We start from the raw sequence: 20,376 nt of genomic DNA, 5'->3' as shown, positions 1-20,376 counted from the left end.
AATGTAAAAAATTTTAATGCAAATTTTTTAAACATTACGCATGACTCATCTTGCCCAACAGAAGGACAGTCTGGGGTGTCTGAGATATGTTAACACCATTGGGGATGGTCTCTAAACCTCTGTTATTCAGTACTTGGAATGACAAGGATAATTAGTAATCAACACGTCTTGCTCATGACTATGCAGGAGGGAGAAAGAAAAAGGTTTCTGCCTTAGCCCTGTACACACACACACACACACCTCAGTACTCACACACACACACACACACACACACACACACACACACTACTAAGAGCAGCAATGTTTCCACTTAGAAATAACTGATGACATACCTGTGGGTCCCAAAAGGGAAGCGTTAATAGAATTGTAAAGGGGGGGCAAGAAAATCATATTATTTTGATGGAAGTTTCCCATAAAATAATAGAATAAAGATCCTCGAAGAGAGATGTATTATTTTAAAAACCATACCTTCTCCCCTTTACCTTCAACCAAGCTACCCTGGCAAGATGAAAGAATTAGAAGAATGAACTTGAACTTGAATGGGCTAAGACTTCCACACAAGTAACTGGCCTGCTGTAGTCACTGGTTTCTGCGTTTGCTTTCAGTTAAGAATAAGCTGAGGGCTGGAGAGATGGCTCAGTGGTTAAGAGCATTGCCTGCTCTTCCAAAGGTCCTGAGTTCAATTCCCAGCAACCACCTGGTGGCTCACAACCATCTGTAATGAGGTCTGGTGCCCTCTTCTGGTCTGCAGGCATACACACAGACAGAATACTATGTACATAATAAAATAAATAAATAAATATTTTAAAAAAAAAAAAAGAATAAGCTGAGTCATTACATCAAAAGTGCATTCTCCTAACTTTTTGAGGCTCAGACTTGCCCCTCCTAACGCTCATAACTATTTCCTCTTGGCATGCTACGGACACATTTCCCGTGTCCTGGGGAAAGATGTTGCTAAAAATAAAAGACGGATTGATCTTCACTCGTCCTGAGTGGACGACAGTGGGAAACGCTTGACCGTGAAGACATTGGCCACGCGGCCGTTAAAAGCCTTCTGACTTGATGGAGTCATTCGAGCTTAGATGCTGAAAAGGAGGAAGGCACTGACAGCCATCCTCCGAGGCAGCCTGGACCCAGCTTCCAGCTTTGTCAGTCATTTCAAGCGGATAAAAACAAAAACAATGCCCAACATCTCCAACCCCAGAGAACAAGAGGCCAGCTGTACTTCTAATCTTAAACAGTCCTGAGGAACCTTCTCTTCCCCGCTGAGGTCAGGTTGCAGTTCCAGAGAGCTCACCGCATTGTACCGCTGACTTCCCAGGCCGAATTCTACGCGGCACAGACCGCTGAGCACTGAGATAGTCTCCAGCCTTCATAGCCATTTCAATTTTGAAACATCGCCAAAGTGATAGTTTTAATTGTTGAGCCTTTTCTCAGCTGAGTGATAGAGATGGAGAAAGACCTCCCTCTGTGTTTGGGTAAAGCTTTCTCTGAGCGGTCCCTACAGGGCAGTTTTATAAGGGAGGGAGTGGAACTGGCTAACATTCAGCAGTTAGGAAACGAAAGCCCAGAGAGAGGAATGGTTCGCCCCAAGGTCTCCCAGGCAGTAAGCAAGAGACAATGTATCCAAACCCAACTTCTGGACTCCAAGAACGCTGGCCTGATTCCAAAGCTTTCCTGGGCTGGCTTCAGGGGATGCTGGTGTCCCAGGGTGGTGTCTCTGCTGAGGTGTTGCTGAAGCCCTGGCTCTCAGATTCTGGCCACTTTGTCAGACAGCACCACTCTGCACTAACAGATATTTCCAGTCTCTGTACTTTGCATCGGTACAGAACTGTCTCATGTGGGTAATTCCATGAGGTTTAGTCCAGCTGAGGCCTCCAGGGAGCTGGTCCTTTTGTGGACAGACACCAGAGACAAGGGCTTTGACTTAACTGTGCACTGGCTTCGTGAATGTGGGCCAGGCGCTCCACACAAACCATCACTTGCTGAGTTCATTCAGATCTCCCAGGGTTCAAAGAGGTGGCAACTATCTGCCTTTTCCCTTGCTAAGAAAGGCCTGGAAGTTTTGATGACATGCCTGTTGGGGAAGATGATCAGGGAGCACAGTCTGTGCCTTGTGGATTCACGGTCCAAACATTTAAACCCTGCACAACCACAGTCGGCCCACGCCTTCCTAGCAGGGGTACAGAAGTCAAGCACACTATGGGCCATTCCAGAGAATGTTGACTTGCAGAGCGATAACGAACTTGCCTTGGCTCTGGGCCTGCCTCCAAGGTAAGACATGTCTGAAAAGAGATGTCATCTTGGGCTGGAGAGATGGCTCAGTGGTTAAGATCATTGCCTGCTCTTCCAAAGGTCCTGAGTTCAATTCCCGGCAACCACATGGTGGCTCACAACCATCTGTAATGAGGTCTGGTGTCCTCTTCTGACCTGCAGACATACACACATACAGAATATTGTATGCTAAATAAATAAATAAATATTTAAAAAAAAGATGTCATCTTGGCTCTTTAAAATCATTGCATTGTTCCTCTGGATAATTCATCAGACCTGGGAGTAAAGACAAACAGCAGAGTCTCCAGCCACCCGAAACTAAAGACAAGCCCTTCTGATGCTTACTGTTCAAGGTTAACCTTCCTCTGAGAGAGGAAGAAAGAATAAAGAAAGTGCATTATACTCTCAGAGGTCAGAAGAACTTTAGAGCCCGCGTCTTCAATACTCACAGGTGTTTTCACTGAATCATCTTTGGCCTTTGGAAATAGCCCACGCATGAACTGCAGGAGGCGAAGCACGCCTGTGACCCCAGCACTTTGGAGGTAGAGGCAGGAAAATCAAAAGTTCAGGATCACCTTTGGTTGTATAGCAAGTACAAGGCCAGCCTGGGCTTTGTGAGGCCATGTTTTAGAAAGAGAAGGAGATGCCTCTAGTAAAAAGATCAGCCCCACTAGGCCTATAGACCCTAGAGACCCTGGCCTATAGGAATCTTGAATCTTACAGATGTTGTTTTCTCTATACCTGACCCTGCTTCGCCCCCAGGTAGCTCTCTGAGCAGAAGCTGGAGGAGGGGCAGGAACACTTACTTACAGAAAATTTATTAAAGGAGTTCTCCGGAGGACCAGCAGGCGATGGGGGCTATAGGCTCTGATCTCAGCCCACCAGCTGCCTCTCAAAGGGCTAGCCTCCTGGTTTGATAAGGACCACGATGAGCAAGCTTACCACAAGCCAGGCAGAAGCAGCCTCTTTGGCTTTGCTGCCTGTCCAGCAAGTCGCTGTGGCAGCAATCTTGGCGGTTTGTCTTTCCATTCCAAGGTTTCTTCAGTGCACAGGGCTGCAGATGAGAAGCACATGATCTCTGAATCACCTTTCTCTCCTCCCTCTTCATGGCTCCCAGCACTCATCCCTGCAGCCAACGGACCCATCTGTGGCGTAAGGACAAGAAGCACAGTGAGCCTTCTGCAAACTGCGGGTGTTCCACCTTCTATGTGCAGGGTGGCGACAGCTTATTCTGGCCTTGGAAATTACCTCGTACCCCTGAGCAGACAATTAGCAGAAAAATCTCCAACTCCTCTTCCAGTTGGCCTCTTTTATATAAGCATGATGCGGGCTGGGGGTCTTTTACCAGTCTGGGCCCACCAAGACAACCCAGTGAGGTGACCTAGCCAACCCAGGCAAAGTGAAGGACAGCTGTGTGATTGGAAGTCTCCAAAGGTCACTCAGCCACTTTCTAGTTCATTCCTGCTTACTTACAAAAGTGACCCAGCAGTAAGTAACACGTCCTCCCATTGAGGTCTTTTGGAAAATATATACAAAAACAGTCCCCATCTGCCAGCTGCAGTGGGGTGTCACAATATGCCTCCAGAATTCTATAGCCAAGGCAGTCTATCTGCATCCATTATTATTACTGATAATGACTTCCCTGGTCAAATCTAGATCAGAGCAGCAGCAGGGTTGGAAGCTGCCCTCTGAACGACTCCACCCAGGCACTAATGTGAGGATTAGTCTCTCCGTGCCAGGCATAGTATCCGCAGGTCCCTTAGAACCTCAGCCCTCAGAACCACAGACTCAGAAGGCAAGTCAGAAGTGGCAGCCAAGCCATGAGCTTGTAGAGCCCTCTACAGAGGAGGTGAGAGAATTCGCAGTGCCTTGGTTACTCATGCACTGGGTCCTGCAGGCCTTGAGGCTGAGCAGCCATGAACAGCAGCGTTGCCCTTGGGAAGCAGCCACTTTGGTCAAGCCGTTTCTCTGGCTTCTTTGTTTCCTGCACCTCTGAACGCCTCTGGCGTAATCACCGCACCTGTTACCAACTCAAAGTGCTCGCTTAAACGACTCAATCAGATCGTGCCATGGGCTACCACTTCCATTTATTATGATTTATTGCCTGTTCAGCACCAATGTGCAGGAGTACCTTCGACAGAAGACACGCCTTGAAAACGCTTTTCCTTTCTGCTCTGGGGGCCCTCAGAATAACAACGACCGCCGGGAGGAAGGGAAAGATCTTCCGAGCTGCGGAGGGTCAGTGGCTAAGGACAGCTAGAGAAGGAGGTTTAATTTTCCAGTTGACAAAGAACAGAATTCTTTTATTGTGGCTGGTCCTTCAGCTGACCTAGAACACAGCAGTGTGATTAAAGAGAGGGGACTCCTGGCTTTCACAAACTCAGGAAGCCATTTGTCACGGCTCCGTGAAAGCGTAGAAGGCAGGAGTCGGGCGTTTTCATCTTCTGTCCCGCCCTGAGCCTCCACCGGGCACTTTAGGGGCTGGATAAATGGTTTTTTAACTGAGTCATGCGTGAGAGACACAACTACTTACTTTTCCCATTACTAATAACATCTGCAATTTAGGACCTGACGTGGGCAGTTGGGGACGAGGGTTGTTGGTTTAACTCTTTGGTCAGTTACTTTGTGTGTGGGCGGAGACGTGGGTGTGGCGCACTGTATACATAAGCGGAAGGGAGACCTGTCACCAGTGCTAGCTGAGAAAGTGGGGGCCTGGATTCCACCACCCTGAGCGATGCTCTGAATGCACCATCTGAGTGATCTTCTTGGCTCTGATGACCACAGAGCAGGAGTTACGCTGAGTTTAGAAGCCCCCTAAGTAAACAACATGCTCTCTTTGGGGCTTAGAAATAAAAATTAACGAGTGAAGCCTCAACTTTCTCATTTTTCATTGACGTTGGTGGTATTTTTGGTCTGTCTGTTTGTATATTTGTTTGCTTTGGTTTCTTGAGACAGGGTTTCTCTGTGTAGCCCTGGCTGTTCTGGAACTCACTCCACAGCCACTTCCTGATGAGATTCAATTTCGTGGGCAATCTATTCCGCATGCAGCAGCCACATTGGCCTCCTCTTTTTGTTTTTGGCAGGTGTGTAACAGTGGCTTTCACTGGGATATCTTATACAAGCATGGATAGTGTTGTATCTTGATCACATTTGCTTCCATCCACTGTCCTCCCTTGAACTCCAACCCTGTGCCCTTCCTCTCCCCAAATAGTCTCTCTTTTACTTTTCTGTAAGATACATAGATAGATTAGACAGATAGATGATAGATAGACTGATGATTGATTGATCAATCGATTGAGCGATTGATTGATTGATTGATTGATTGATTGATTGATCAGTCTTGTCTCCCACTTCCCCTTCTTTAGACCACTTTATGCTCTATGGTCAAACTTTCTACTTTCATGTCTGTATTCAAGTACCTGCTTGTTGCCACCTTCCCCACCTCTGCCCCCATCTAGATGGGCACCCACACTCCACTGCCTAAACTTTATTTTTCTTCTTTGTGCCGATTCATATCAGACTTCCTATCAGTCCCTACTTGCATATTAATTTTCTACCTTTTGCACTATGGTGGAAGGGCCTGTGAAGATAGAAATGCTACCATTTCAGGAGTCCATTTTCAGCGTACAGAGCTACGTAACACAGAAGGTAGAGGCTGAATTTGTCGAATTTAAAAAGTGAAGTGAATAGAGAAGCTGGGAATTGGGTCAAGGGGGTGGGGAAGAAAAGAAAGGCTTTTCGAAAGGAATGCTGGTGGGGCTGGAGAGAGATGGTGCTACACTGAAAATCACTTGCTGCTCATCCAGAAAGCCCGGGTTCCATTCCTGGCATTTCCATGGAGGTATGCAACTGCCTGTCAATCCAGTTCCGAGGAACCAGTTGCCCCCTTCAGTCTTCCTTAGCCACTACATGTACACATTACACAAACACACATGCAGGTAAAACATGCATCCACATAAAAAGAAAAGAAAAGGGGGAAGCAGATAAGTAACAAGGTTGGCTATAGAAACACACATTGTTTTAGGACAACCGTGCTAAGATATGGTACTGCGGTTTCACAATCCGGCTCTAGACGAAAGGGTTGGCTTCCACTGCCTGTCTTCCGCTTTAAACATGCCAACAATATTTAAAAGGGGGGCACACTCTTTGTCTTCTGTAGTCATACTGACAGAGAATCACCCGTTGCCCCTAGAAGTTACTTAGTCTTGCTCCTGAATTCTATCCATGAGCCATTCACTGATGAGCCAAAAGCCTCATAAGGCGGAGTATTTGAGGAACCCTGAAGGTGGGTGTAAATTTAGTCAGAGGTGGGTGTATGTTTTGTGAGTGACTCACTTCCACTCCCATCTTTGGCAAGATGCTGCAATGATTGGTTACCATCAGTCCTTGTACCCCAAAACAAGGCATCTGTAGCTAATAATTTTCAGCTCTCTGTCACTTCAGAAGGGGCTATATTTCTGTGGTAGGGAACATGATACTTGAAAGGCTTTGAGATTAAAAGCACCTTTCAGAGACTGAAGTAAAACCTCTTTAATTCAGAGTCTTCTAACTCTGAAAACTCAAAATTTATCATCAGTTTCAGTGGGCTGAAACTTACCTTGGTCTGTGGCGAACAACTCGGAAGGAAGTTACTAAGCCAAATAGTGGGAGAAACATTAGCTAAGGTGTGACCTGAGTCCTTTGCCTGACTTCATACAGGTTTTCATCGCGGTTGTTTTCCCATTTTTAAAAATTGAGGTGCAATCCACATATAATAGAATTGACTCTTTTCATGCCTGTCTGTAAGGCATTTTTTCAAAACTACATAAAAATATATATCACAACTGTAATCCCAGCACTTAGGAGACAGAGGCAGAAGGATCAGGAAGTCAGTGTCTTCTTGAGTGATGGGCAAGTTCAAGGACACACTGAGTTATCTGAGACTTACCTCAGAAACAACAGTAACCAAATAAACAGCCATTGCAATCATGAACACTGAGCTACCATGGATGATTGTATCGGGTCTGCATGACTGTACCAAGTCTGCAAAGAATGGAACCATCTACAGTGTCAGGCTTGGGTCAGGGAGGACTAGGGAGCCCTGCCCAACTGCGGAGGTATTTTCTACTGACAGATTCATGGAAAGAGGCAGTCATTGACTTCACATTGTATCCACCGGTGACCCCACTGGACTCTAAGGGTCACACCGATCCTCCTGATTAGATTGAACAGATCATCAGAGAAAACCAAACATCATAAGTGAGGGTGGGAAGGGATGGGAGGAGGGGTTGATGGAAGTGAGAAGGGGAGGAAGGGTAGGGAGGAAATGTAACTGTTCTGCGCTATAGACCTGTATGAAACAGTCAAAGACATAACAGTTAGTACTAATGTTTTGGGGGGAGTTGTTTTTTTTTAAAGATTATTTATTATACACATAGTGTTCAGCCTCCATGTATGCCGGCAGGCCAGAAGAGGACATAAGATCTCATTACAGATGGTTGTGAGCCACCATGTGGTTGCTGGGATTTGAACTCAGGACCTCTGGAAGAGCAGTCAATGCTCTTAACCTCTGAGCCATCTCTCCAGCCCCCAGTTAGTACTAATGTTAAAGCAACAAAATAACCATTATCACTGATCCAGATACAGACCAGTCCCACAGACCCTAATGTCACCCTGGTCCCATAGCTAAACTCCAGGGAACTGTCACCGAGTTTGCCCATTTGAGAATGTCAAATAAATGTCAGTTATATACTCTGTCACCTTCTGAATCAGGCGCTCTTTTTTCATTTGATATAATGCATCTGAGATCCGCTTGTGTTTGGGGTATATGGCTAACGGTGCTTCATTTCATAGCTGAGTAACAGCCCACCGTGTTCATCCATTCCCACTTGATGGACATCTGGGCTGTTTCACTGGTGGTAAAAACTCACCATAAAAATATAAGTCTCCATAAAAACCCACACAAAGGCATTTATGCGAATACAAGTTCTTAGCATACTGAGACAAGTCCGTTGGATGACAAACAAGTGTTTAACTTTGTAGGAAACCGACAAACTGCTTTTTAAGTAGTTATTCATTTTCATACACAGCGCAGGAAGGTTGAACAGCCATGGTCTCAGTTACCGGTACCGTTGCTTAGTTCTAGCCATAATGTTGGGACACAAGTACCTCTCCTTAAAGTCCCAACTGAATGGCACTGGCCACCATTTCATGTGCTCATCTGCTACCCATATATCATCTTGGTAAGGGGTCAATTCTTACCTTTTCCTCACTTTAAAAAACTAGGTTTGAACTATCAATCTGATAGCAAGTCCATGTACATATGAGCATCACAATCCGTGTGTGCGTGAGCCTCACTGTCCGTGTGCCCGTGAGCCTCACGGTCCATAGGCCTCACTCCATTTGATCCTCACAATCTGGGAGGGAAGTAAAATAGGTTTCAGTTCATGTTTCCCAGAGAAACGGAGGCTGAGAATAGTTAGGTGACTTGCCAAGTTCACACCAAGAGGCAGAACTGGAGCCAGAAGCAAGGCTTCCAAGTTCACACTCTCCACAGTTGCTGACTTAACTCCTCTCTACCTTCCCTGCCATATGGCCGCTTTCCCAACTAACTCCCAACTCCAGCGAGTCTGACCCATGCTTCACCTGCCTTCTCCTGGGCCCAGCTCCCAGCGAGTGCTTAGGAGACGGTCTATTAACGAATGGTCCCCCTGGCTTTTCTACTACCTCAGAGACTTTTTTTAAAGACAGAGTCTTTCTTTATACTCTATGCTGGTGCAGAACTGGATTCAAACTTACTGCAGTCCTTCTGCCTCAGCTTCCCAAGCCCTAAGTGGCACAAGCCGCTCCACCAGGTGACTAGGGTTCCATTTCTTTGTTGTTGTTATTGGTGGTAGTGGTGGACTGGTTTGCTTGCTTTTGCAGTTTAAGCAGCATTGGAAGACAGTATCTCTTCCTGAACTGTTTTTGCTGTTTAGGAAGATTAGAGCAGAAGGGTTTGGCTGTGGGCTCTGGGTTATAGAGTCCTTTGCTCCATTCTCACTTACTAGCTTAGTGGTCCTGACAAATTTCTTCCTTGATTTAGGCTCTGGTTCTCTAACCAGTGGGTGGGGAGAGCAGCACCATGGTTCTCAGAGTTAACGAGAGGATTGCAAGGTAACGTCCATGATGCCCACAGCCAAGTACCAACAACTAGAAAGCGTCCACTGGGCAGTAGTTCCATCCTTAAGTGTCCGGACCCACCCTGAGGATTGCCTTTCTGTTCCGGAGGAGCTCACGTGGTGCCTGGGTGAAGCAAGTGTAGCCACTTCGGAAGTAAAAATGTAACAACACCCAGTTCACACCCCCAGTAGTGAAGGCAGTAACAACAGCTCCCAATTGGAAACAGTGCCTTAGAAAGAGTTGAAAAACAACAGAATAATTTATTTGTTCAGAAAATGTTAACATACAGATTTCCTATTTATATTTTGTTACAAAAAGTGATGGTTTAACGGACCCAAATCAACCTGCATGGTTTAAGCACCATGTTTGCAAAGCTTTTCTTGACCAAATGACTTTGCATTGCTGATCTTAATTATATTTCTATTTTTCTCCAATATTCTAAATTAGAAGCAAATGGATTCCAGTATAGCCACATCTGTTCTCTAACGCTAACCGCCTGTAGAGTATAGCAAGACGTAATACCAAATCCACGCATCACTCTGCAGGACAATTTCAGCCAGTAAAAGAATGTGTGGGTCAAATTCAGTGTTTCTAATATCAAATGTGAGTATTTTCAACTCAATCCTAGCCCAAGAAGTAGCAGTAAGAATATATTTATTTATTTATTTATTTATTTATTTATTTATTTATTTAATAATTTATTTTTAGAGACAGGGTTTCTCTGTGGTTTTGGACCTGTCCTGGAACTAGCTCTTGTAGACCAGGCTGGTCTCGAACTCACAGAGATCCGCCTGCCTCTGCCTCCCAAGTGCTGGGATTAAAGGCGTGTGCCACCACCGCCCGGCTAAGAATATTTTTAAACATATAGCATTACCCCTGCCTCTAAAAGATCTGTTATTGTCTGTTGAGCCCCTCCCCCATATTCCCAGCGTTTCCACAGCTCAAAGCTCCAACCCTAATGATGTCTGAGTCCAATGTTCAGATAGATGACATTTCAGAGTCCCCATTAGGAAAAGCAATAGATCTGCTTCTGACGGCCACTTCAGATGGAGTCCGTTCATCGCTCCAGAAGCACAGACGGGTCCCCATTTCTCAGTAAGAACCAGAGAGCAAAGGCATCGAGCAGCCGTGGTTAATGGCCAGAAAGCCATTCGGCATCCTTCTCCATTACCCACGGCTGTGCAGCCTTCAGCAAGCCTCTTAGCCTTCATTTCTCAGTCTCCTTCCCTGTAGAACGTGTCCGATTGTACCTGTGCTGTGAGTTCATCTCACGGTGCCCTGCGCTCAGTTAGGGTGCCCGGCGCTCAGGTAAGGTGCCTGGTGCTCAGGTAGGGTGCCTCCGCCAGAGCTGTAAAATGTGTCTGTACATGTGCTCTGAGTTTAGCTCACGGTGCTCGGCGCTCAGGTAGGGTGCCTCCGCCAGAGCTCCTGTAGATGTTAGGAGTAGTACCAACAGCAGCCATGCTGCTATTCTCTACTTAATATCCTGAGCTAAAAGGCAAGCTCTGCGTCTGAGCTGGGTACCAAATAGCAACCTAGGAATGCAGCCATTCAGAGGCTGGCCAACTCTGAGGCCAAGCTGGAAGCTCCGAGGCTCTATCTATGGTTGAGTAGAGTAGATGACAGGCTCTCTTTCTCCTACCACAATCTCCGAGTCCCTTTTGAGAGTCCCCCCACCTCAGGTCTCAGCAAAGGTTCCTGTCAGCTCTTCCTTGACTTGTAGTCAAATTCTCCACCACCAAGACACAGCTCCAGCTCTCTTCCTTCATGCATCTTGTGTGCTCCTCAACTGCAGAGCTATTTCACTGCAGATGAGAACCGTCTAGGCAAGGAGATGCTGGTTTACTCCAACAGGCAGTGTATTCTGAGCAGATCAGATCCTGGGCTACTACAGTTTGGGTGGTGTTTCATTAAACAAGATGTCGAAATACAGTTCCCATGTACAAGAGGCTTACAAGGGGGTTTTTGTATGTGTGCATGCACGCCTTCCTATGAAGAGACCACAAGACAGCTTTGTGAAGTTGGTTCTCTACATGGCTTCTAAGCATCGAACTCAGGCCTCCGGGTCTACACAGCCCCAAATGCCTTTCCCTGTCTGGTCACCTCGTTAGCCCATGGAGATTTTTTCTTAATGTCAGCATATAAAGTGAAACTTAATTTCTTAATATTGCTGAGCTCCTGCAAGGTAATTCAAGAGATCATATATCTTCTAACTCAAAAATAACCATGTGTGCATAATCTGTGCCGTATATAAAATATATACTTAGATGTTGATTGGTTTGTGTTCTATGAGAGATGGGAACTCTATCGAGACGAAAGCAAGGAGAGGAATGTGATCCTAGCTTAAGAAGAGGATCTGTTTCTCTCGCCACGTAGTGTAAGGCATTTGGGGTCTGTTTTATCTGTGACTCTTCAGGACACTCCATAGCACAGTGGTCAGGCTGCAGGGACAGAGCCTGTCAAGCAGTTGGGAAGATTAACAGAAAAGAACATTTCTAAAATCTCAAGGGAACGCACTCTGCCCTGGGAACCAGAGCTTCTGCCTGCCTGCTCCTTAGGCAGTCGCCATGAGAGGGAGAACTGTCCTCAGCTCTCTGTGGCTTGCTCCCTCGTCGCTCACCACTCTCTCTCCCCCAGACCTATTTTTTCTCTAACATTGCCAATTCTCTACCATCTTCACTCTCAAAACAGATACAAGTCACAGACACAAACACAAAACAGATACATGTCACAGACACAAACTCACCTTGTACAGTGTATACTTTAAACGTGGCCCTTTTGCCCTAAAGTGTTTCTTCAAGTAGGATTTGGTTTCAGGCCGTCTATTTCTCTTTCATTCACTTACCAAATATTCATCAAGCACTCATTATTTGGGTCAAGCCCTGTGCTTGTTTTTATGTCCGCTGTGACTAACAAGGTCAGTGCGGTCACTGTCTTCACGAAATGTTTAACTAGCATTTGAGACTGCCATCAATCAAGTAAGTAGCAAATGTAGATAAGTACTATGAGAACATAAAACCGGATGCTGTTGAAGAGGCATGCTGACTATACATTGGAGCTCTCCGAGATAACACTCAAGAGCACCCTGAAGGGTAGAGGAGAACCCTCCAGTGCAAGCAGCTCGGAGGAGAGTCTTCTACAGCAGGCTGGGCAGCTGACAAGAGCACCCCCAAATGAGCTAACTGCATTTGAGGAACTAAGCAGAGGGCATTTTGTTTGGGTGGGTGAGTGAAATTTAAGCAAGAATTGGCATGATCCAACTTGTTTATCAAGGTCATTGTCACCGATGTTCCATGGAGAGTTGCTGGACTTGCTCAAGCATAGAAACAAAGAGAAGGGTGGCTTATGGCAATAGCACATAGGGTGTAGGAGCTTACTCTGTATGCTGTGAATATGCCTTATTACCATAGGTTAATAAGGAAGCTGCTTTGGCCTATGGCAGGGCAGAATATAGCAAGGCATGAAATCTAAGCAGAGATAGAGAAGGAAAAAAGGTGGAGTCAGGCAGATGCATGTTGCTGCCAAAGGAGAAATAGGCCAGTAAACCACAAGCCCTCGTGGTAAAAATATAAAATAATAGAAATGGGTTAATTTAAGATGTAAGAGTTAGTTAATAAGAAGCCTGAGCTAATAGGCCAAACAGTGTTGTGATTAATATAGTTTCTGTGTGATTATTCGGGTCTCAGCAGCTGGAAAACGAAAAAGCATTTACATAAACAGTGCCCAATGTCAGGCACCAAATTATAGTTGTATCAAAGACTTTCAGGATAGCCTGGAATGCAGTGTAGCAAAGGTTTATTTATTTGGGAATAAACTCACAGTAAGGGTAGTGATCTGCTACCTCTGTTGGTCTGGAAACCAGGAACCAAATCCAGCAGAAAAAAAAGGGGCTGCACACGCTTTTCTTCTACACTTAGAGTACATGAGACCACTCCCAAAGTGGACAGGTAGCTTAAAGGTCATTAGCTGCAGAAGTTCCCACAACACTCAGGTGATGTGAGTTTCTGCAGCTCCTGTGTCTAAAAGTGTCCCCTGCTCAAGGCCTGGAACCAAAACGGCTTCCTCAAGGCAAGCCAGTGCTTTGCACAGACAGGTGGTGATTGGTGGTGGCTCACCATTTATAACATGTCTCTGAACAGGGCTGAAATTTTGGAAGTAGCTCTTGTAGACCAGGCTGGCCTCAAACTTACAGAGATCCACCTGCCTCTGCCTCCCTAGTGCTGGGATTAAAAAGTGTGCACCACCACAGCCTGGCCCTAGAATGTAGAACTTCTATAGTCTCCCCCAAGGGAATATGGCCACCAGTGGCCTCCTTTTCAGTGTGACTGTCTTGATCATCTTATATTAGCTGCATCTTTCCAGGCACTGCCCCTTATCTTGAATTACATTAGTAAGAGAGAAGGTGAAGTCGCCAGAGCCTATTTGTATACAAAGATGGGACTAATAAAACAGATGCATTGGATTTGTGAGATCATAAAAAGGAAGTGATCCAGTGTGACATCCACCGTCTACCACAGAAAGACGGTGGAGGGAAGGTTTCCAGTTTTTTAGATATTGCAGATGGCAATACACTTTTCAAGGAGAGCAATCAAGAAGGCAGATGGATTACACAGCACAGAGTCATTGGGTAGAATACAGCCCCACAGTAACATTGGGAGCATTGTATACAAGCTTTACAAATAGAAGAGAATGCCCCAGAGAGACTGTGGTGAGGGAAAACTACCTAAGACTAAAGCCCTAATAAGATCGTGGAAAAGAGGATTCAGGTGAGGAGCAGAGACTAGGATGTCATGAAGTTATGAGTTCAGTTTGCTTACCACAGAGGTGTCCTCTGGATTTGACACAAAAGTATCACTGAGTTGGGCAGGGTACGAGAGGAAACACAAATAAAGCGAATTTGATTCTAGCCACTGCACCTGGGACATTGTTTGGACAGAGCAGCTGCAGAAATCCCAGCAGGCCAGGTATCAACTTTGCAGGAAGCACCGCATCACAGCTCCTGTTAGAACACCTCAGAGAAGATGCTGAGGAGACATCTTCCTCAACCACTTGATAAATGTGCAGGATCACACACCCTAACCAGTGCTGGGCCCATCACCGCGCACCCTAACCTGTGCCAGGCCAATGATCATGCACCCTAGCTTGTTCTTGGGGTCCTTGATCACACATTTCAAACAGTTTTCAGGTCCGTGATCACGCACTTTTGCCTGTGCTGGGCCCAGGACCACACACCTTAGCCTGTGCCCAGGTCCGTGATCACACACCTTAGCCCGTTCCTAGGTACAAGAAAGAAAAAAAAAAAAGAATAAAGTTGGGAAAAAAAAAAAAACATGACCTAAAAGAATCAGTCCAGGGAATCAGAAATTAGGAATCAAATTACTGAATCTGAGTAATTCTTTCACTGTACATCACGATGTCGTGAGCTTTAGACTTTGGAAGATTGGAGAAGGTGTCTTCCGGTCCCTAACCCTCTCACCCTGTTACTGAGGTGCCTTATGGAGCCCCACAAGCTCATGCCTCTGTGGGTACTGCGTGTCCAGAACTGAACTATAGAGCTCCTTCACTCAAAAATAAAAAGATATACACACATAAAGATTAAAGCTTCTGAAATATCTTACTTTATACACAGTTAATTTTAATTTCTAATTAACATTCTTAATAAGTAGTAGCTTAGGACACAAAAACTAAGCGTTCTCCTTCAGGTTTTAATCACTTATTAAAAATTTCTTGAAATCTTTTTATAGTAAGATTTGTATTTGTAGATAAGCCCATCTTTAGCTTTTCATAGGGAGAGTTACTGGAGACAGGAAAGAGGAGAAGGAGAAACACTAAGGCTTCAGAAACGATTCCAGACTAACAACAGCTGCTTCCATGTGGAGATTAATACTTTTCATGGTCTGAAGAGAACCCTCCTGTTCAGTCCGGCACTTTTCTCAGTCAGTTAAAAAGAGTAAAGAAACCCAAAATGGTAGCCATTCTATAATTCTATAAATTTGGCCAAGCTACTTAACCTTTCTTTCTGCTTCAATTCCTTCTTCAGGAAATGGTATAAGTAATGTTGGCCCTCTCCCTGTGTCTCAAGAGAAATTCAAGGCCAGCTAATTGGTGCTACCACATGTGATTTAATGGTGGGGAAAGAGCTGCTAACATACAAATTGTCTCTGCCACGGCCCTGGTCAGGAAGGGCTGTTCACAAAGTACGAAGGTCTTTAAGTGGTGTGTTTAGCTGCTTAAGGCAATATTTTCCCATATTGACAAACGACCACTCTCTGTCATTTATTACTTTGATTTTTAACACTAGCCCACAGCTAGACATGCTCCTGTTTTCACTGAACACATCCATGATTTGCGGTGTGAAAATCTGGATAGAAGGAAGATAACACTGTGCCCAAAATAACCTATTCAGATTTCACATCAAAGGAGAAACATTTGACAGCTAATTTCGTATTCTAAAGATGGCCAGAAGGGTTGGGGAAAATATCATTTTTCCTCCTCATCTAAGTCACTATTAGAAATGTTCTGTAAAAATTCTCAATTTTCAAACAAAGCAGAGTCCTGGTATATGTGGACTGGATACACACCAGGTCACCTCTGACCCCTGCTACAGAGGTCACCAGCTACTCAGAATTCAGTATGAATGTGGCTTCTATGTTCCTCCACTCATACATCAATTCCTTGGAGAAAATTACATCCCAGAGCGGTATTACAAAACTTAAGGCTTTTCAAAGGTCATGAGACATATCACTCACAAATATCAAGGTTCCTGTATTGGATTCCCTGCATTATTTTTGCCTTAGGGTAAAGAAGTTCAGGGTAATGTTATTGTTCGTGGTCATAACTAACTCATCTTTGATTTCTCACGCATCTGTTCCCTACTTGGCTTCTGGCCAGTGTTGTTAAATTGTTTTAAATCCTTTTTGGAAGTAAACACAGTAAATCCTCAATAGATGTTGAAACTAGGCTTTCTAGAAATAGTCCCGTTTATCTTAATCTAGGAGTTATCCATCTTAAAACTACAAGGAAGGAAGGAAGGAAGGAGGGAGGAGGGAAGGAAGGAAGGAAGAAAAATGAAAAAGAAAAAAAGGAAAAATCGAAGACAATGATTTTCTTTTTCAAGCAAAAGAGTAATGATAGTTTTCAGATGAATCAATCCAAAATCCCAAAATTATCAGGCAATAGCTGAGAACTATGATTTGGGCGACACCTAATGGTGGAGAAAAATCCCTCGCCAGACTCTTAAATCCTGGCTTTTAACCATCTCCCTTAGAATCCCTGGGTGCTGCTAAAAACAAAAGAAGCCGCTTCCCCGCTGCTGGCCAGGGCCACTGGGCGATGTGTAGTTTCATAACCACCATGAAGCTGAGAGCCATTGGTTATTGTCAAGTCTGTGCCCCTGCTAGACTTGACACCGAATTAGCCCAGACCGAGGCGAAGGGATTAGGCCCGAGCCGCGCCTTGAACCCTGTGCACCGAAGCAGGCCCAGGTCGGGTGGGGAGCGGAATCCCTGGGCGTGGCTGGCTGCCCCCTTGGCAGTGATGGGTGCTAGCTGGGGGGCCCTGAGAACAGCCTCCAGGCTGCCATCCCGGGTCTCGGACAGGGGAGGTGGGGAGTTGGAGCAGGGGCTGTGGCGCGCCCTAACGCTGTGCTTCGTGTCCGCAGACGAACCCCGCGCCTGGAGCGCTGCCGCTGCCGCCGCCCCAGGCCTGCCGGAAGTAGGCGTCTCCCTCGAAGACATCCTCTCTCCATTCTCTCCATCACATCCAGCCCCACCCTCCGACCCTTCCCCCCAGAGAGGCCCAGACCCGACTTGGGATAGCCAAAGGGAACGCGACGTTAGGAAACCAAAGGAGCTTGCGGCCGGCGGCCAGAAGAAGCAGCGCCTGGGGGAGCAGAGGGAGCGCTCGGCGAGCCCGCAGCGCAGCAGCGCGCGCCCGAGGCTGGAGGAGGCGCCCGGCGGCCAGGGGAGGCCCGAGGCCGGCAGGCCCGCCTCGGAGGCGGCCGACGGGAAGGAGGCGCTGCGGGGCCGGCGCGAGGGCCCCGGGGCCGAGGCCAAGGGGGGCGTGCGCCCGGGCTCCCGCCCCGCACCACGGCCCCCGACGGGCGGCCCGGCGCGCAAGGCGGCGTCGGTGGCGCCGGGGCCCTGGAAGGTGCCGGGCTCTGACAAGCTGCCGGGCGCCCTGCAGCCCGGCGCCTCGGCCGCGGGCAGATGAGGGGGCCCCCAGGCGCCTCCACGCGGGCCGCTCTTCCCGGGTTCCGTCTCACGGCGTTTTAATTTATTTTCACTGTCACACGCAGAGATCCACGCGAGACGCCGAGGCCCGGGAGCATTGGTGGGCCGTGCGACGGGCGTGGGCGGCACGGCGAGGGGTGCGCGCAGACCTAAACTGATCCTAAAGCCCCCCGGTTCCATGGTGGGAGCTTTGGCAGCTACGGAAGAACCAAAATCACGCAAACATCACAGAGCGACAGTGCAGTGTAGCTTTAGTTTCAAAAGAGAAAAAGAAGTCCCCCCCCCCCCCACTGCATGAAGGTTTCGGATGTCATCCAAACTTTATATCAAGAAACTGGACAAGTTCAGAGCAATCACAAACTGGAATATCGCCTTAAAAAAAATAATCAAACTGCACGGAGCAAGTGGAAACTGAGACAAGATTATATCTTTTAATTGATCTAAAGTGTTGTAAATAAGTCGTTCTTGACATATCTAGACAGGGGTTAAAGGGTTTCTTTGAAACATTCAGAACTCTTCGCCCATGACGTTTCCATGGCTCACCCCCGGCATCCACCAATGGTATTAGCACCGTTCCCTGCCTACTGCGGGATGTTAGATACCTAGTGAATTCCCTGGTGGGATGCCGTTTTTACTGCCATTTCTGTGATCAAGTCGCATTTCTGTACATTTTCAGTGGTAGGGGAAAAAAAAGGTTTTAAAAATTGTATCCTAGGGAACAGTTTGCCGTCAGTCAGAATTTTGCAGGTTAGTTCGTAGATCTTAATTGGTTTTCCTCTAAAATATGAGTTTTCTAAGCAGATCTGTTTCATCGAGATTGGCAACGCTGCATTTCCTTCCTGAAAAGGCTTTCCTGTCATGCCGGACGCAGAGAGATAGGTGGCTGCTTTGTTAGCGATGTTCTATTTTACCTACTTTATTGTCTTATTTTAAGACTCTATCATTACTTCCTTGGCACTTTTGGCAAAGCATTTGTCCTATATTTCTCAAATTAGAATGAACCTCTAATATTAAAAGCGTTATGATAACTAATTTATTTTCATTAAAGAACATGAGTCCTTTGGCATTCCTTTCTGTTCATCTTTCCTTGTTTCCTCTCCCTTTTGCTTGCATTTGGTTTGCTTTCGCCTTGTATAACATTTTCTACTGCACTAACAGCCCTGGACGATTCTTCATGTTCCCTGGTGCCCCCACAGTAAGACCCTCAAACGTTAGTTACCCATTGGCCCTTATTGTAGCTGTGCGTATTAAGAGGCAGAATGTGCTTTGTTTGAGTGAGGCTTCAACCCTTCCCATAGTCTGCCCCTTTCACAAGTTCCAAAGCCATTAAGACTCCTCGTCCCTCCGTACTGGTAGTCAAGCAGGTAAAAGGGGAACTCAGATCCATCCCACCTGGTCACCCAGAAAAGCTGTCCCAGGTGAGTGAGTTTCCCCTCTCTTTGCCATCTGAGCACCACCGAGTCTAATTCCCCGCAGACAGAGGGATGGTGTTTGACAAGCAAGGAAGGTCAAAAGCCTTGTGTGAAGGGTCTTGCAGCCTGTAAAAGTAATGTCCAAAATGAAACCCATTCATCACCAACAAAAGCACAAACACATGTAATGGTTTCTACTTTGGGTTTAATCTCAATTCCTCTTTCTCCCCTGGCCTAGAAACCCAGTATAGTCTGCCATTAATTTATTGAATCTGGTTTCGGACAATGCTTCTGTAGTGTAGCTGCACGTCCTGGTACTGTATCTTCTGACCTTTATTTTCCACGTCACAAAAGGAAAAACAACGGAGGTTACGCTTGCATAGACTCTGATTCGCACAGTTCACAGCTACGACTTGTGCAGCAATCGCTTTATGCGGCTGTAATCCTTAACCTGTGAAGACAGCACATCATCTAAATCTCATTCCCAATAATCCTTCTGTGTAGTGTTAGCTGTGAATTTACCCTGTACAGCTGTATCTCTATAAATATAATTCCATGTATTAATAGTCACAGAAAGACTGTAAGTGAGCAACTATTTTTATGAAACGCACCACTATGGATAAATTAACTTTTACAGAAATCTTGTTTACTGTATGATATTCTAAAACACTGTCAAATAAAATATATATCCAAAAAAACTTTTCTTTTTCCAACTATATAAACTGTGTGTTAATTTTAATTCAGTAAGCACCAGAGGTTTTATTTATTTGTTTGTTTGTTTTGGCTTTTCAAAATAGGGGTTCTCTGTTGTTCTGGCCTCAAACTCAGAGACCCGCCGGCATCTACCTCCTAAGTGCTGAGATTAAAAATATGTACCACCATCCTCCCCTCCTTTTTTTTTCTCTTTTTATTTTTTTTTTATTTTATTTTTTTTCCGAGACAGGGTTTCTCTGTGGTTTTGGAGCCTGTCCTGGAACTAGCTCTTGTAGACCAGGCTGGTCTCGAACTCACAGAGATCCGCCTGCCTCTGCCTCCCAAGTGCTGGGATTAAAGGCGTGCGCCACCACCGCCCAGCTTCTTTTCTCTTTTTAAAGCTGCATTTTTTTCCCTCTAGATTTCTGAAGTATAAAAAGTGTTAACTCCCCAAATCAAACTTCTTTTGAGACCTCATATGGATGCAGTGGCAGCAGGTGGAAAAGACTCTTTGGACTAAAGTAGACTAAGGAATCCAGTTAGAACAGGCTTTCCCTTTCTATCTCTTAAGAGCTGGCAATTGTTTCTGCTGCTTGCTACACTCTCCCCTAAATCCTTTGCTGGAA

General features: G+C 46.0%; 1 protein-coding gene across 9 annotated transcripts in view; it reads left to right on the top strand.

Moving 5' to 3' along the window:
* Positions 1-19,733, top strand: part of Magi2 (membrane associated guanylate kinase, WW and PDZ domain containing 2) — a 1,220,672-nt gene extending 1,200,939 nt beyond the window's left edge. For 6 of the 9 annotated variants that reach the window (XM_057758561.1, XM_057758559.1, XM_057758560.1 and 3 more), the window contains one exon: positions 17,075-19,733. In XM_057758561.1, coding sequence (XP_057614544.1) covers positions 17,075-17,625 — 551 coding nt within the window. In that variant the 3' untranslated portion in view covers positions 17,626-19,733. The remainder of the gene's footprint in view (positions 1-17,074) is intronic. The other 3 variants (XM_057758564.1, XM_057758562.1, XM_057758563.1) reach the window with 1 other exon arrangement.
* Positions 19,734-20,376: the final 643 nt, after the last annotated feature.

Source organism: Chionomys nivalis, chromosome 26 (assembly GCF_950005125.1).
Source record: "Chionomys nivalis chromosome 26, mChiNiv1.1, whole genome shotgun sequence".
Classification (NCBI taxonomy): domain Eukaryota; kingdom Metazoa; phylum Chordata; class Mammalia; order Rodentia; family Cricetidae; genus Chionomys; species Chionomys nivalis.
This window is presented reverse-complemented; position numbering and strand designations above follow the sequence as displayed.